The 14896-nt window shown below is 39.5% G+C and overlaps 2 protein-coding genes and 1 non-coding gene across 4 annotated transcripts; 2 read left to right on the top strand and 1 right to left on the bottom strand.

Annotated features, from left to right (window-relative positions):
• Positions 1-2925: 2925 nt before the first annotated feature.
• LOC103869868 (palmitoyl-monogalactosyldiacylglycerol delta-7 desaturase, chloroplastic) lies at positions 2926-5112 on the bottom strand. The gene is made up of 5 exons (XM_009147945.3): positions 4433-5112; positions 4218-4358; positions 3991-4131; positions 3390-3496; positions 2926-3297 (listed from the first exon to the last, which is right to left on the bottom strand). Exons 1-5 carry the CDS (start codon positions 4958-4960, stop codon positions 3090-3092), a joined length of 1125 nt encoding a protein of 374 aa, XP_009146193.1. The 5' UTR covers positions 4961-5112; the 3' UTR covers positions 2926-3089.
• Positions 5113-5465: 353 nt separating this feature from the next.
• Positions 5466-14298, top strand: LOC103869869. Of its 2 annotated transcripts, XM_033292823.1 has the most exons (9): positions 5466-5683; positions 5767-5875; positions 5955-6039; positions 6126-6204; positions 6370-6483; positions 6592-6704; positions 6793-6903; positions 6991-7138; positions 14163-14298. In XM_033292823.1, the coding sequence occupies exons 1-8, from the start codon at positions 5614-5616 to the stop codon at positions 7111-7113; spliced, it is 804 nt and encodes a 267-aa protein (XP_033148714.1). In that variant the 5' UTR covers positions 5466-5613; the 3' UTR covers positions 7114-7138; positions 14163-14298. The 2 variants fall into 2 exon arrangements, with proteins under 2 accessions (XP_033148714.1, XP_009146194.1); XM_009147946.3 differs by lacking the exon at positions 14163-14298 and having other exon boundaries at positions 6991-7249.
• Positions 11931-12037, top strand: LOC117134567. The gene has a single exon (XR_004458751.1). It is a non-coding gene; the product is annotated as a small nucleolar RNA R71 (small nucleolar RNA).
• Positions 14299-14896: the final 598 nt, after the last annotated feature.

Consider the following 14896-nt stretch of genomic DNA (forward strand, 5'->3'; position numbering starts at 1 on the left):
TGATGTTACTTCTTAAATCCGGTATAAAGTAAACATCAGTCATCTGTCTTGCATCTCCATTCATATCAGTAAAGGAGATTGTGCCTTTGCCTTTGATGTCTATTCTAGAGTCATCTCCAAAGCGTACCTTCCCGGAGATCGTGTTATCGAGTTTAGAGAAGTACCTCACATCTCCAGTCATATGGTTTGAGGCTCCATTATCAAGATACCAAACGTTTACTCCTTTATCTTTGCTCTCGTATTTTTCAGGCAACACTTTCTTCTCGTTCGAAAACACGATCTCGTGCATCATGAGCTCGTCGGCTTCTTGTGTTTCTGTGTTGTCTCCTTCTTGAGTCTCTTGTAGCTTCAGCAAGAGCTCTGGACACTGCGCAACGAAGTGTCCAACCTTATCACACCTGTAACAAGTTATGTGCGACGCGTCTCTAACTCCTTCTCTTCCTCCATTGTAGTTTCCTCCATTATATCCTCTTCCTCCATTATAACGACCACGGCCTCTGCCTCTGTAAGAGCGTCCTCCTCGACCTCTTCCTCTATATGATTCGTTATAGTCTCGATTTCCCCATTGAGAAGAGTAGTCACCTTGGGGTTTAACTGCTTGGTTTGTTTGTCCTTCATTATTTGTATACAACAGTTTTCCTTTGTCATCTTCTTATGAAGTCTCTTCACGAATACGTTCTTCGTAAGCTTTTAAGCGTCCAAAGATGTCTTCAAAGCTTGTCTTATTGAGATCAAGTACTTGCTCCAGGGAGGCGACAATTTGTATATACTTTGTGCGAGGTAGACTTGATAGAAACTTCTTAACGATCTTGGCTTCTTCAATTGTAGTTCCTAAAGCAGCTGATTTAGATGTCAATTCTGATAGCCTTCATCCAAAGTCATCAATGCTCTCTGTTTCTTTCATACGTAACCGATCAAATTCAGATATTAATGTTTGCAGTCTAGCTTCCCTCACACGTTCTGCTCCTACATGCCTAGTTTTAATAGCTTCCCACACTTGTTTTGCTGTTTCAAGTTCGGCTACCTGCAGTACGAGGCTCTCTGGTATTGACTGAAACAACAGAGCCATTGCTAAGTTATTCTTCTCAGTATCAGGAGTCTCCGTCTCTATAACCTCCCAAGCTTTGTGTACTTTCAGTGCCATCTTCATCCTTACAGTTCACACAGTATAGTTTGATGTGCTAAGCATAGGACATTGTATCGAAGTTCCTCCTTCTTTAGGTTTCCATGTTGCCACAACGATGTCACCCATGGCTCTGATACCAAATCTAGTTTCAAGGTCTCACGATCACTCTTATGTAAACACAATCAATAAGACCAACTCTCTTATTAATCACCTTAAGGAAACTCACTCAAAACCTTAAGTTCTCAGTCACAACTTTTAAGTTATGCAACATACTTGCATCTCCTTATATAACACTATAATTGTCCTAATCTCATTAGGATAAACATAACTTAAATATTTCCTATTCTCTCTAGATAACTATAACTCAATAGTTTTAGTAAACTTGCTTCTCAAGTTATTTCAAGCTTATCCAACACAGACTGAGCCAAAGGCAAAGCTTAAAGGCTGACCAGTTGAAGTGAAATGGAGCTAAGAGGCTTAGCAAATGAACCCCAACGACTCTGACTAGCTTTCTCACGTCCCTAGAATTCCAACTCCTTTCCAAAAATGCACTCTTCTTTCTCACCACCACAACATCCGACATGGGAAGTCTCCAGGAACTCTCAACCAGAACTGGTACACCGTGAACAGCCACGAACATCTGTTCCTTGTGAATCACGGAACGTCCTTGTTTGGATGTAGGGTTGGGTGTGTGATAAGCGAGCAAAGCACTATTATTATTACTATTGGGGTTATGTTTTTTAACAAATGGTGAAAAAGGAGAAACCGCTTTGAGAGTTGTAGATAGATACGCCATGGGTTTTGGTTGTCAAATTTGATGCATGTACATGCATACTCATGTGCTACTATATATACTGATAATTCTGGAAGTGACTTAAATTTTACCAGTAAATGCCACATTAGTTTGAACATATATGATATATCATTCATCTCCAGTTAATTATTTGCAGTAAAATAAAAAAAGAACGGTTGTGCTGATGGCACGTCTCACTCACGTAGTAACGGTTGTCGGTTGATGAGTTATATGAGAGTATGCATTCAACGAACAAAAAGGTACAAGTGATCACTGCCACGTGTTCCTTACCGCCTAAATAATCAAAACAGTACGAACCAACTATAAGATCGACACGATGGTAAGAGGTACTCAGTACTCAGCATATAATGGAGGAGAGAGCGCTGGTACTTTTGGAAGTCCAGTTGCGGTATGAGACTATGAGTACCTGCCTGCGTGGGTCTAGATTCTTTACGTATCAGTTTTAACTTTTTAGTAAATATTTTCTTTCGTACATTAAGGTACCTATGCATTCTAAACTCTCGAATTAGGTCTGATTTACACTTAACATAATAGAAGCCAGTGACCATGGTAAACAATTAACCATCTAGCCATTTAAATGGGTTAGAGAACTACACGTAATGGAGATATTGAAGTTCATGCAAGACCTTAACTATGAACAACATAGCGTGAATTCAATGATGAGAATGATACTTGTGACTAGTTACCTCCACTCGTAGTTAGTCGATTCAACATAGACTGTTGCTTAGATGCGGTGTCAGTCTCAAATTATTTTGGGAATTTTCAGGTTCTGTTAATTAAAAATATATTAACTGGATACTTGATAAATTAGTGATGTAGTCTAAACTTTTAATAAATCTAACTTTTTTTAATTATAAGCATTAAGTTTAGAAGTATATCTAAATATTTGAAGTTTCAGGTTTTAGTTTTTATATTTGTTTTAAAATCTCTTAAATTATTTTGAATGTGAATATTTTGTCATCATTTTATTTTGTTTCTTGTGTACTGAATGTAATAATAGATACTTAAGATTCATAATCCATTTTGTCACATACAATTATAGATATATATACCATTATATGTAAAAACACCAAAAAGACAAAACCTCGTTAATTTTCATAGCTCGAAACGTACAACAGTGTTTTGATTTCCGGTCATGATGACATAGTTTTACGATGAATCACTGGTAAGTGCCATTCGTTGTTTCTGAGCTTCTGATGGGAGCTTAACCTCGGTTGCTAAGCCAATAGCTTGGAGGAACCTAACGACGTACCAAGTCATATCAAATTGCCACCATTCAAGGCCATGTCGAGCAGAGAACTCGAAAGCATGGTGATTGTTGTGCCATCCTTCTCCAAAAGCTAGAGCTGCTACCCACCTGAAAAAAAATCATAATAAAATTAGATATAAAGATATGTATATCGCAATGGATCAGGTTGCTAAGGATTTGATGTATGATGACTTTTTTACCAGTTGTTTTTAGACAAGTCTCCAGTGTTCCAAGCTTGGTTTCCCCAAACGTGACAAGCTGAGTTCACTAGCCAAGTTATATGATATACCCATACTATTCTTACACCCTGCAAATAATAAACCAAAAACAGAAAAAAGATTACAGTTGGAAGGGATGAGACATAAAGGTTAAGGTAAACTAAGTTTTTTCATGTGCCGTTTACGAAATTGCAAATGTAGTTTACACTTTTAAGCATGCACAAATGGTGTTTTGTATCTAAATACAAGCAAAAATCAAATTCAGTTCCATTCACGAGAAGAGTATGAAGCCAGATAGATCAGATATGTTTACTTGTGGTTCTCTGCTTTATTCAATTAATACAACCTGCGTTTGCATAAGGTCAATAACCTAAGTTGCACTAAACGACAAGACAAAAAAAAAGCAACTTGTCTAAGATTTTGATCAAATGGAGGAGATTGGCCCACCAAATTGAATGACAGCCACACACAAAAAGTGGTGGATTTGTTCTGTTTTGGCCAAGCTAAAACACACATCATAGTCCTAATCTATATCTCGTTCTTGAAATTAACGGAGATGAATTCAAAATGCAAGATAACATACCATTCCCCAAACGATGAAGGGGAAGCCACCCATTGCGTATAGAGCAGCCGCTAGAGCCACCGGATGCCAAATGTAGGTGTTTTTAAGGAACTGATAGAACGGCTGCTTCTCCAAGTCCCCAACATTATTAGGCTCTCCAACCTTTCAAACATGACAAGAGACAACACTAATAAACAAACGGATAATACATCTTAATACGAGAAAAAAACAAAACAAATCCTCATTACCCTTTGCGTGATAGTATTAGTATCAAACATCCAATTCATGTGACTAAACCAAAACCCTTCAAGTGGGCTATGAGGATCTTTGTCCGAATCACAGAACTGATGATGGTACCTATGCGTACTCACCCAATCAATCGGATGCCCCTGAAGAAAACAACACATCATCAATTACACAACTCAACACGCCATTCACAATACAGAGGACAAACTAAACTCACCTGAAGAGCCTGAGCTCCACAATAAGCAAACAAGTACTCAAGCCACTTAGGAAGCTTGAAGCTTCTATGAGTAAGATTCCTATGAAACGACAGAGTAATCCCCAAAAGACCCGTCACGATATAAAGCACAAAAGCAACCGAAACAGCTCTCCAGTTAAACTGAAACGGAGCCAAGAGGCTAAGCAAATGCATCGAGACAACCACAGCCACAGCGCCAAAATCCATAGAAGTCCACTCTCTCTCCCACCAAACCGCTTTGTCCGTCTTCTTCTTCACCATCACATCCGAAAGCATTATCCTTCGGTAATCATCTCCCGTCCCCGAGGCAGCTGCAGCAGATGCGGCGACATCTCTCTTCTTAAATGCGGAGGAGACTAGGCTCGGGAGCTTGAAAGGAGCGAGCTTTTGGTTGTGGGTGAGTGAGATTCCGGCGAGATTCAACGGCGGTGGCGCGGTTAGAGGTCGCGGAGGGGAAGAGAGGAAGAAAGGTTTGGGCTTTGTTAAGGGAGAGGTGAGAAGAGACGCCATTGGTTGACGTGAGAGCCGAGAGAAGGACAAGATGAGAGAGTAGTTAAACCCTCTACATATATAATATAGTGTACTATGTATGTATGTAATGTATAGAATCAGGGTCGGTCTTTTTTGTATGTTCACAAGCTGTTGTGTTGTTGTAGTGACAGAGACGTGTCCAAAGATCTCGTCTTTGTGGCTTAAGAGAGAAGATAAGGTGGTCTAGGGATTTGGATTGCCAATTTGGGGCACTGAACTAAACCACGGATCTTCTCTTTTTGGTTTTGCTGAATTAGTCCTTGATGTTCTTGGTAACTTGACATATCGCCCCGTTAGTTTAAATTTCGATTCTCTTAACCTGGGCTTAGATTGATTAGCCTAAAATGGGCTTTGCTTTCATTGTGGCCCATTTCTCCTTATCTAATTAAGAAAATTCCAAGAATGTGAATGGGTTCCGACAATTCAAACAAGATTTTTTTTTTTGTCAAAATTCAAACAAGATATTTCTGTTTATGAGACATCAAAGTCTTTTGTTTTCATATGCTAAGGAAAAAAAATCTGTAGAAGATATTTTGTATCTGTGGTGGTAAATAAACCGTTATCTTGAAACTATATATTAATTACTCTTCATTCATCCATTTCAAAAGAGTTTTATCATCAGATCGGTTCCCATGGCTGCAGCTGCTAACACCGCCGTTTTTGTATCTCCTTCGCAGCCTTTATCCTCTAAACGCAGTTTTTGTAAGTATTTTTGTACATCTTTGTTGTTAATCTGTATACTAGATGCTCTAAAATTTTAAAGGTTTTTTGGATAATATGTATAGTGTACAGTTCAACGGTTAGTCCAATACAGAGGAGATTTCCAAGGAGGAAACTTGAGCTGCAAGTAAAAGCTGTTGCCACCACTCTTGCACCCCTCGAAGAGATCAAAGAGTATGTCTTCTTGTTCGTTTGGTTGATATAAGAATAAAAGTATAGATTAACTTATTTGATGGTTGATTAATTTGTGTAGATATAAGCTTCCTTCATGGGCAATGTTGGAGATGGGGACAGCTCCTGTGTTCTGGAAAACCATGAACGGTCTTCCTCCAACCGCAGTAAGTTTCTCTAGCCATTTTTTCACCGTTAACTACTTAACTTCACCTTTAAGGCTCGTTGACTCAAAACTTATTTCTTGAAATAGGGTGAAAAGTTGAAACTGTTCTACAATCCAGCTGCAACCAAACTCACTCCTAACGAGGACTATGGGGTTGCTTTCAACGGTGAGTTTCTCATACTATTTGATTAACTTGTATTTGAAATTTATCCCAATGAGTTGACGCTGTTAATTAAGCTCGTCTATGGTGTTTAGTCCTATAATTACATAGACCAGTCATGTGCACTAATAAAAATGGAAAGAATGATTCAGTTGGTTAATAATGGTGCAGGAGGATTTAACCAACCAATCATGTGTGGTGGAGAACCAAGAGCAATGCTTAAGAAAGACCGAGGCAAAGCCGATTCTCCCATTTACACTATGCAGATTTGCATTCCTAAGCACGGTTCGTTTTAATATAAATCAAAACCAGAGCACTACTAATTCTTATGTGATAAAATAGTTATAAGTAGTATAATTTGACATTTTCGTTGTTCGTATGAATCATTTTCAGCTGTGAATTTGATATTCTCGTTCACCAATGGTGTCGATTGGGATGGTCCATACAGACTTCAGTTCCAAGTCCCCAAGCGATGGCAAAACAAACCTATTGAGTTCTTCAATGAGGTATTGCACGTACAATTTAGTATTCATTTATTTGTGCTTCACCAAAAAATTATACATACTCATTATATTTATCAATTGGTGCAAGTAGGGTCTTGCTAAAGAGTTGAGCCAAGATGGAGCCTGTGAGAGAGCAATATTTCCTGACTCGAACATAGTTGCGACACGGTGTACAATGATTGCCAACTTAACGGTCGAAGGAGTATGTATCTCACCAACTATATACATACACTATAATTCATTTGTTAGATATACTTTTAACATATTTAAGGTTTCTAACATATTTCAGGGAGATAGATGCAATCTGGACCTTGTTCCTGGGTGCATGGATACAAATTCAGAACATTTCAACCCATTGGCTAATGTTGATGATGGCTCTTGCCCCCTAGAGTTATCTGATTCTGATGAATAGAACTCATCTTTATTCATGTAAATATATAGTGATGTTAAGAGTTTTCAAGGCTCCTAAGACAAATGTTGTAGTATAAATGATTGTCGAACCAGTTCTGAGGGATATCAAAGCACCGAGAATGCAAGTACTCACTTAATCTAAGTGCAACCAATGATTTAAATGGGTTTTAAACTACTACTAAACTAGAAAGCAATAACATAATGATACTTTCTTGACTAAGGGAAAAGAGAACTCATGGGTATAGGGATTAGACCTTGGGTGATCAAGTATCGAACTAAGGATGGCAAACGATCAATCAAACTATCAACCTTAAGCCTAGACACAATTCTAAGCAAGCTCTATGTCTAGATGAATGCTCATTTGCTAACATATCTCAAACATCAAATGTCTTTGGTTGAATAATATGAAAGCAATCATTACTAACGAGTCTATTAGCTATCTTAGCATCTTTAACAACAAATGTCTTTGGCAAAGTATACTAAAAGCCTAGGAGAGTTGTCTCGGGCATTTCATCGAACACCTTTCGGGTGAGAAATGCCTAAGGATCAACAACTGAGTGGCCAACTCAGAAGATGCATTATGATTACTCTACTAGCAAGGAAATATGAATGATCTACACTAAAACATCCTAGCTCTAACCTAATCACCCTTAATCTCCCTAACCCATGAATTCCAAAGGTGATTACTCACTAATCTCCATGATTCCTCTTAAACCCATATTGGATTTCAGATTAATCATGTAGAGAAATACCGGAAATAAAAGGAACACAGAATTTCAATAACAAAATTGATCAATTGATTCAAAGAGATCACTTTCCAAAGGTTTTTGGTGGTTTTCTAAGAACAAAAGATGATCTGCCTCCTGGTGGCTTACAGAGTAATAAAACATAGGTTTAGAAAATAAAAACGTGCATAATGAAATGACCAAAATGCCCTTGAGAAATCACAAGTTCGAGCAGAAACAAAACACGGAGCGACCTCAGCCCGTCGCTCCGACAAGTCGCTCCAGGCTTCGGGAGCGACCTCGCTGTGTCGCTGCGAGAGGTCGCTCCGGGCTCGTTCTCGCGTCTCCGGGTATGAAAACGCGAGCGACTTCTCCCTGTCGCTCTGGTATGGTCGCTCTGAGCTTCGGGAGCGACTTCAGCACGTCGCTCTGGAAGGTCGCTACGAGGTGTAAATGTGTGTCTCCAGACGTGAAAACGCGAGCGACCTTGTGCAGTCGCTCTGGATGAGTCGCTCCGGGATGTGGTGCACAGCGACCTCATGCCGTCGCTCCGAGAGGTCGCTCTGGCAGTGCTCGTCCAAAGATCACTCTAATCACCTCCTTTTGAGCTCCAAATGCACCCAAATGTCTCCAGAAACTCCATGTGGTACTCAAATACCTGATAGAGACATATGCATGCAAAATGCAACCTAGACATGGCTAAGTCCTAATCTATATGATGAAAATGCACATGAATAATGGATAAAACAATGCAAATATGCAAGATATCAACTCCCCCAAACTTGTTCTTTTACTTGTCCACAAGTGAACTTTCTAGAACTCATAGGGAGAGAGGTTGAAGGAGGGAGCACATAGCCAAAAGAAACACAACTAGCACACTCTCTTATTACACTCTAGCTTCTCTAGGCCTATCTTAACTCTTTTTGTTCTTACACTTATCATCAAGCATCCACACATTCAAATCAACCAACTCTCACATTCATTAAGCACAAAACATCAGGTGAATTCTTGCAAATGGTCAGTTGGTCCAAGTCATTTGGTTGGGTAAGGGAAGGCTTTTATTCAAGTGATTCAAGAGGTTCAAAACATATGATCTTTAAGGTGGTTTACTCTCAAAACAAGTAGCCTTGACATTGCACATAATATATCTAAGAAAGGGACCAACTCATGCATACAATGCTCAATCTCCATTGTTCTACCATTTTCTCAAACATACAAATCACACAATCATTTCCCAATGTCAAACCCAACTCACATCTCTCACCAAAAGATCCTAAGAACTTTAACTCCTTCTCTTTGAAATCTACAAGGGATTTTTTTCACAACCTCAAAACATTTCTTAGCTCCTAACAACTTTGCTAGCCCCCTTTTCTTTCTTTTTCTCTTTTTTTTTTTTTCTTTTTTTTTTTTTTTTTTTTTTTTTTTTTTTTTTTTTTTTTTTAAGGCTGGGGGCCAAGACTTTTCAAAACTTGAGCTAGAGGCTTCTATACTGGTCCCAATAAAACAATTCACTTAAGCACAAAGAGTCTATTCTTTTCCTTTTTCATTTCTCCCAAATCATAATCACAACACTCACCCCCACCTATAGCTAGACAATAGTGTGTCCAATCTAGCAAGAATGAAGATCAAGCATTGTCGTTCCCGATACTCTCAACATTATGCACATGTAAGACTTTCCGAAAAAGGCCTCAATCATCAAACAATGAAAGCTTAAAAGGAGGAAAAGGTTTTGGGAGTGGTCTACCACTAGAGTTTGTCAAAAAAGATTGGTATAAAAGATGTGACAACTCAAGTGTGTATAGCCATGACTCAGTACACAAGGGACCATGAGCAAGAAGCATTAAGTTCGTTCAGTTCAAATAAGGTTGTAGTTGGCTTCAAAGACTGAGTTTCAGCAATCAACAAGTTTCAGGAAGAGTTTTCAAAGCTCGAAACATACAAGTCTTTTTGAGAGGTGCAAAAGCTAGTCAAGTGCAACGTAGTGTTCTTTTCAAGGCATTCAAAATCATTGCTCCCAATGCAAGTGAATGCAACCTATATGCTCTAGACTCTCCTGAAAATGCAAATGATGCAAACTAAATGATTGATTTTTTTTTTTTATCTATGCAAATAGGTATGCCATGCATGACTCAATGAAACAACATCAAAGCAAACATGATCAAATACTTGGTACCTCCCCCAAACTTGAGTTACACAGTCTCTGTGTCGTCAAGTAGAGAGAGATACCGAAAAGAAGACTAATATGCAAAAATGAAATGGTATATACAAGGGAGTGTGGTGGGTTACCTTCTATAGGGAATGAGTAGAGGGAGATGCTCCCTCCTCGTCGTCCTCAGGTGGTAACTCTTCAAGATGCTCATCAGCAGGAGTGACCATCTCTTCAATGTAGAAGGCTTGCCCGAACACAGTTGGTTTCCTCATTTTCTCCTTGATGTCAAAGTGGAGGATGTTCTCTTTACCCAAATGGAGATCAATCGTGCCTTCCTTCACATTAACAATAGCTCCTGCTGTAGCTAAGAATGGCCTTCCTAGAATCAATGGGTCTTGAGCCTCCTCACCCATCTCAAGCACCACAAAATCTGTAGGTATCTCATACCTTCCAATCTTCACAGGGAGGTCCTCTAAGATGCCCACAGGGTACTTCACTGAACGATCAGCTAACACCAGAGAGAGTCTACACTTCTTGTACTGAGTGAATCCAAGCTTCTTTGCAACAGACAAAGGCATCAAGCTGACACTAGCTCCCAAATCGCAGAGACTTTTCTCAAATACCATAGGTCCAAGAGCACAAGGTAGTGTGAAGCTTCCTGGATCCTCTAATTTCTCTGGAACATCAAGCCTCTGGATGATGGTATTGCACTCATGGGTAAGAATCATCATGCCTTCCATCTCCTTCTTCTTTGCAGCTACAACATCTTTCAGGAAATTGTTGTATTGAGGAATCAACATGAAAGCATCGATGATGGGCATTGCAACCTGAGCTTCACTCATTTGCTTCTCAAACAGAGCTTTGTACTTCTCTAGCAGCTGCTTCTTGAATCTACCAGGGAATGGAAGTTTGGGTTCATAGGGAGGAGGAACAAAAGAACTTTCACTTGCTGGAGTAACAACTTCACCATCCTTTACTGTCTTCTTCTCTTCCCCAACCTTTCCTTTACCTTTGGCTTCCACTATCTTCTCCAAGATCTCGTCATTGATCTTCTCATCAACAATCACCACTTCATCATCTATGTTGATGGCAACCCCCTCACCTAATTTCTCAGCATCCTTGGTGAGGGTTCTAGGAGGTAACTGCTTACCACTCCTAAGGGTGATAGCTTTAGCCTCCTTGGGATTTTGGTCAGACTTTCCAGGTAGAGATCCTTGCTGGCGATTCTGGTGAGTGTTCATGGAAGCAAATTGATTCTCTAAATTCCTGACTGTAGAAGCAAGGTGTGAGAATTTGTTGTTGAGCTCATTGTAGCTCCCATCAATCTTGGAATGAAGGTTCTTCAACTCATAACCAACTTGCTTCTCACTTCTAGTCTGAGACTCCAAGATTTGTTTCAGTAAGGTATCAGTGCTGCTCTCTTGAGGAGCAGAGGAACCAGACGAGGGGTTTTGCTGAGGCTGATAGCTGCCTTGCTGGTTATTTCGAGGCGGATAACCACTATGTTGGTTGTTGGGATAGGATTTCTGTTGGTAGTTGTTGTACTGAAAGTTGGGCTCCTTTTTGTACCAGCTACCATTGTTGTTAATGAAACACAACTCCTCTTGACCTTCCAAACCCTCAACCTCATTGACAGCAAGTGGATCTTCCTGCTTGGAGTTACCAACAAACTTCAGCTGCTCTTGGGTGGCTTTTTCAGCAATGAGTAGATCGATCTTGTCTTCCAAAGCTTTGATCTCTTTCCTCGTCTGCTTATCATCTGTTCTACTGCCTCTGTCGTGGTCTCCACTGTAGACTGCATCACTCTTTACCATGTTGTCAACCAACTCTTCTGCATCCTCCTCAGTTCTCCCCAAGAAGAACCCATTACTAGCTGTATCCAGTCTGGCTCTGTACTTAGGGAGAGCACCACGGTAGAATGTGCTCAGCAAGCTCTCCTTAGAAAAGCCATGGTGTGGGCATTGAGCTTGGTAGCCCTTGAATCTTTCCCAGGCTTCACTGAAACCTTCCAAGCCCTTCTGTTGAAAGCTGGAGATCTCGTTTCTCAGCTTAGCAGTTCTTGAAGTAGAGAAGAACTTCTCCAAGAATGCTTTCTTGCAGTCATCCCAAGTGGTGATGGAGTCGCTGGGTAGAGACTTCTCCCACTGACGTGCCTTATCCCCCAAAGAGAAAGGGAATAGCTTGAGCTTTAAGGCATCTTCGGACACACCATTGGTTTTTGACAACCCACAGTAGCTGTCGAACCTGTCCAAGTGATCAAATGGATCCTCTAGAGCCAAGCCATGATACTTGTTGTTCTCGATCACGTTGAGGAGTCCTGATTTGATCTCAAAGTTGTTGGCTGCCACAGCGGGTGCTCGGATTCCCAATCTATGACCATGAATGTTGGGGCGGTCGTAAGTGCCAATGGGTCGAGCTGCTCGCTGTTGGTTTTGAGGTATGTCTCCCATATCAGTACTCAATCTCTGCAAGTGAGTCTGTTGCTCTTCTTCTCTTCTATTTCTAGCACACTCTCTCTCTAAAGCTCTGATGTCTGCAGCTATTGGAACTAGGTTTGATGGACCCCTGCTCCTCAAGTTCATACACCTGTAGATTAAAGGGAGGTGAAGAAAGAGAATCAGTAACAAAAGAAAATAAAAACGACTTAGTCTCAAGCAAGTGACTAAATCTCAATGTTCAAATCTACTCAGAATTTGGCAACGGCGCCAATTTGATGTTAAGAGTTTTCAAGGCTCCTAAGACAAATGTTGTAGTATAAATGATTGTCGAACCAGTTCTGAGGGATATCAAAGCACCGAGAATGCAAGTACTCACTTAATCTAAGTGCAACCAATGATTTAAATGGGTTTTAAACTACTACTAAACTAGAAAGCAATAACATAATGATACTTTCTTGACTAAGGGAAAAAGAACTCATGGGTATAGGGATTAGACCTTGGGTGATCAAGTATCGAACTAAGGATGGCAAACGATCAATCAAACTATCAACCTTAAGCCTAGACACAATTCTAAGCAAGCTCTATGTCTAGATGAATGCTCATTTGCTAACATATCTCAAACATCAAATGTCTTTGGTTGAATAATATAAAGCAATCATTACTAACAAGTCTATTAGCTATCTTAGCATCTTTAACAACAAATGTCTTTGGCAAAGTATACTAAAAGCCTAGGAGAGTTGTCTCGGGCATTTCATCGAACACCTTTCGGGTGAGAAATGCCTAAGGATCAACAACTGAGTGGCCAACTCAGAAGATGCATTATGATTACTCTACTAGCAAAGAAATATGAATGATCTACACTAAAACATCCTAGCTCTAACCTAATCACCCTTAATCTCCCTAACCCATGAATTCCAAAGGTGATTACTCACTAATCTCCATGATTCCTCTTAAACCCATATTGGATTTCAGATTAATCATGTAGAGAAATACAGGAAATAAAAGGAACACAGAATTTCAATAACAAAATTGATCAATTGATTCAAAGAGATCACTTTCCAAAGGTTTTTGGTGGTTTTCTAAGAACAAAAGATGATCTGCCTCCTGGTGGCTTACAGAGTAATAAAACATAGGTTTAGAAAATAAAAACGTGCATAATGAAATGACCAAAATGCCCTTGAGAAATCACAAGTTCGAGCAGAAACAAAACACGGAGCGACCTCAGCCCGTCGCTCCGACAAGTCGCTCCAGGCTTCGGGAGCGACCTCGCTGTGTCGCTGCGAGAGGTCGCTCCGGGCTCGTTCTCGCGTCTCCGGGTGATGAAAACGCGAGCGACTTCTCCCTGTCGCTCTGGTATGGTCGCTCTGAGCTTCGGGAGCGACTTCAGCACGTCGCTCTGGAAGGTCGCTCCGAGGTGTAAATGTGTGTCTCCAGACGTGAAAACGCGAGCGACCTTGTGCAGTCGCTCTGGATGAGTCGCTCCGGGATGTGGTGCACAGCGACCTCATGCCGTCGCTCCGAGAGGTCGCTCCGGCAGTGCTCGTCCAAAGATCACTCTAATCACCTCTTTTTGAGCTCCAAATGCACCCAAATGTCTCCAAAAACTCCATGTGGTACTCAAATACCTGATAGAGACATATGCATGCAAAATGCAACCTAGACATGGCTAAGTCCTAATCTATATGATGAAAATACACATGAATAATGGATAAAACAATGCAAATATGCAAGATATCATATACACAAAGATATGTTTGGCTTTAGTATTTAATAGCATGTTTGTATACATGTAGTAACTGAAATGTTATTGATTTTTATTTAGTTATAAAAGAGCTTGATACTTAAAATATCTGACTCTTTTTAGCCACCGACTATTTAGAATGTTAACATGTTGATCTATTTATTAGTTGAACTAACATACATTGGGGAAACTTCTGAACAACCAAAAAACAGTAAATAAAGTATGATCTATTGCTTTCCCTCGACCAAACTATTAATGAATAACTAGGTTCGTTTCCGCGCTACGCGCGGCTAATGGATTTAAATTTAATTTTTATAGTTTTTGACAATCTATTTTTGTTTAAAATTGTATGTTTGTAAAAAAAAATGTTTTTAAGTGGTTAGATTTGGTGACCAGTTTTAAGTGAATATTTGATATAAAGCAAATATATTAATTTAAAATAATTTATTGCATAAACTATTGTAACGTTTTTTATAGGTTACCTCTTTAAATTATCAATTCTTCTTATCGAAAAAGGTTATCAGTAATATTTTTGAAAGTTTTTCTTCAATAGTTATGAGGTACTATAAATAAAATCGAAAATAAACTTAATGATAAAAATAAATATCAAAAAGAAACTTTTTTTTAATAAAGACCAACTTTTTGACAATTTTAGTTTTAAAAAATATATATATATTACATTAAAGATCACTAATTTAATTGTTGGATTAATCATTGTGGTTAGTCCCAGT

This window comes from Brassica rapa, chromosome A05 (assembly GCF_000309985.2).
Source record: "Brassica rapa cultivar Chiifu-401-42 chromosome A05, CAAS_Brap_v3.01, whole genome shotgun sequence".
Classification (NCBI taxonomy): domain Eukaryota; kingdom Viridiplantae; phylum Streptophyta; class Magnoliopsida; order Brassicales; family Brassicaceae; genus Brassica; species Brassica rapa.

Excerpts from the sequence above, each read along its gene's own strand:
- LOC103869868 (XM_009147945.3), bottom strand. The coding sequence starts at position 4,960 with ATGGCGTCTCTTCTCACCTCTCCCTTAACAAAGCCCAAACCTTTCTTC. Across the intron at positions 4,132-4,217 it reads CTAATACTATCACGCAAAGG|GTTGGAGAGCCTAATAATGT; the intron begins GTAATGAGGATT and ends CATGTTTGAAAG. Across the intron at positions 3,298-3,389 it reads GACTTGTCTAAAAACAACTG|GTGGGTAGCAGCTCTAGCTT; the intron begins GTAAAAAAGTCA and ends ATTTTTTTTCAG.
- LOC103869869 (XM_033292823.1), top strand. The coding sequence starts at position 5,614 with ATGGCTGCAGCTGCTAACACCGCCGTTTTTGTATCTCCTTCGCAGCCT. Across the intron at positions 5,876-5,954 it reads CCCCTCGAAGAGATCAAAGA|ATATAAGCTTCCTTCATGGG; the intron begins GTATGTCTTCTT and ends TAATTTGTGTAG. Across the intron at positions 6,705-6,792 it reads CTATTGAGTTCTTCAATGAG|GGTCTTGCTAAAGAGTTGAG; the intron begins GTATTGCACGTA and ends TGGTGCAAGTAG.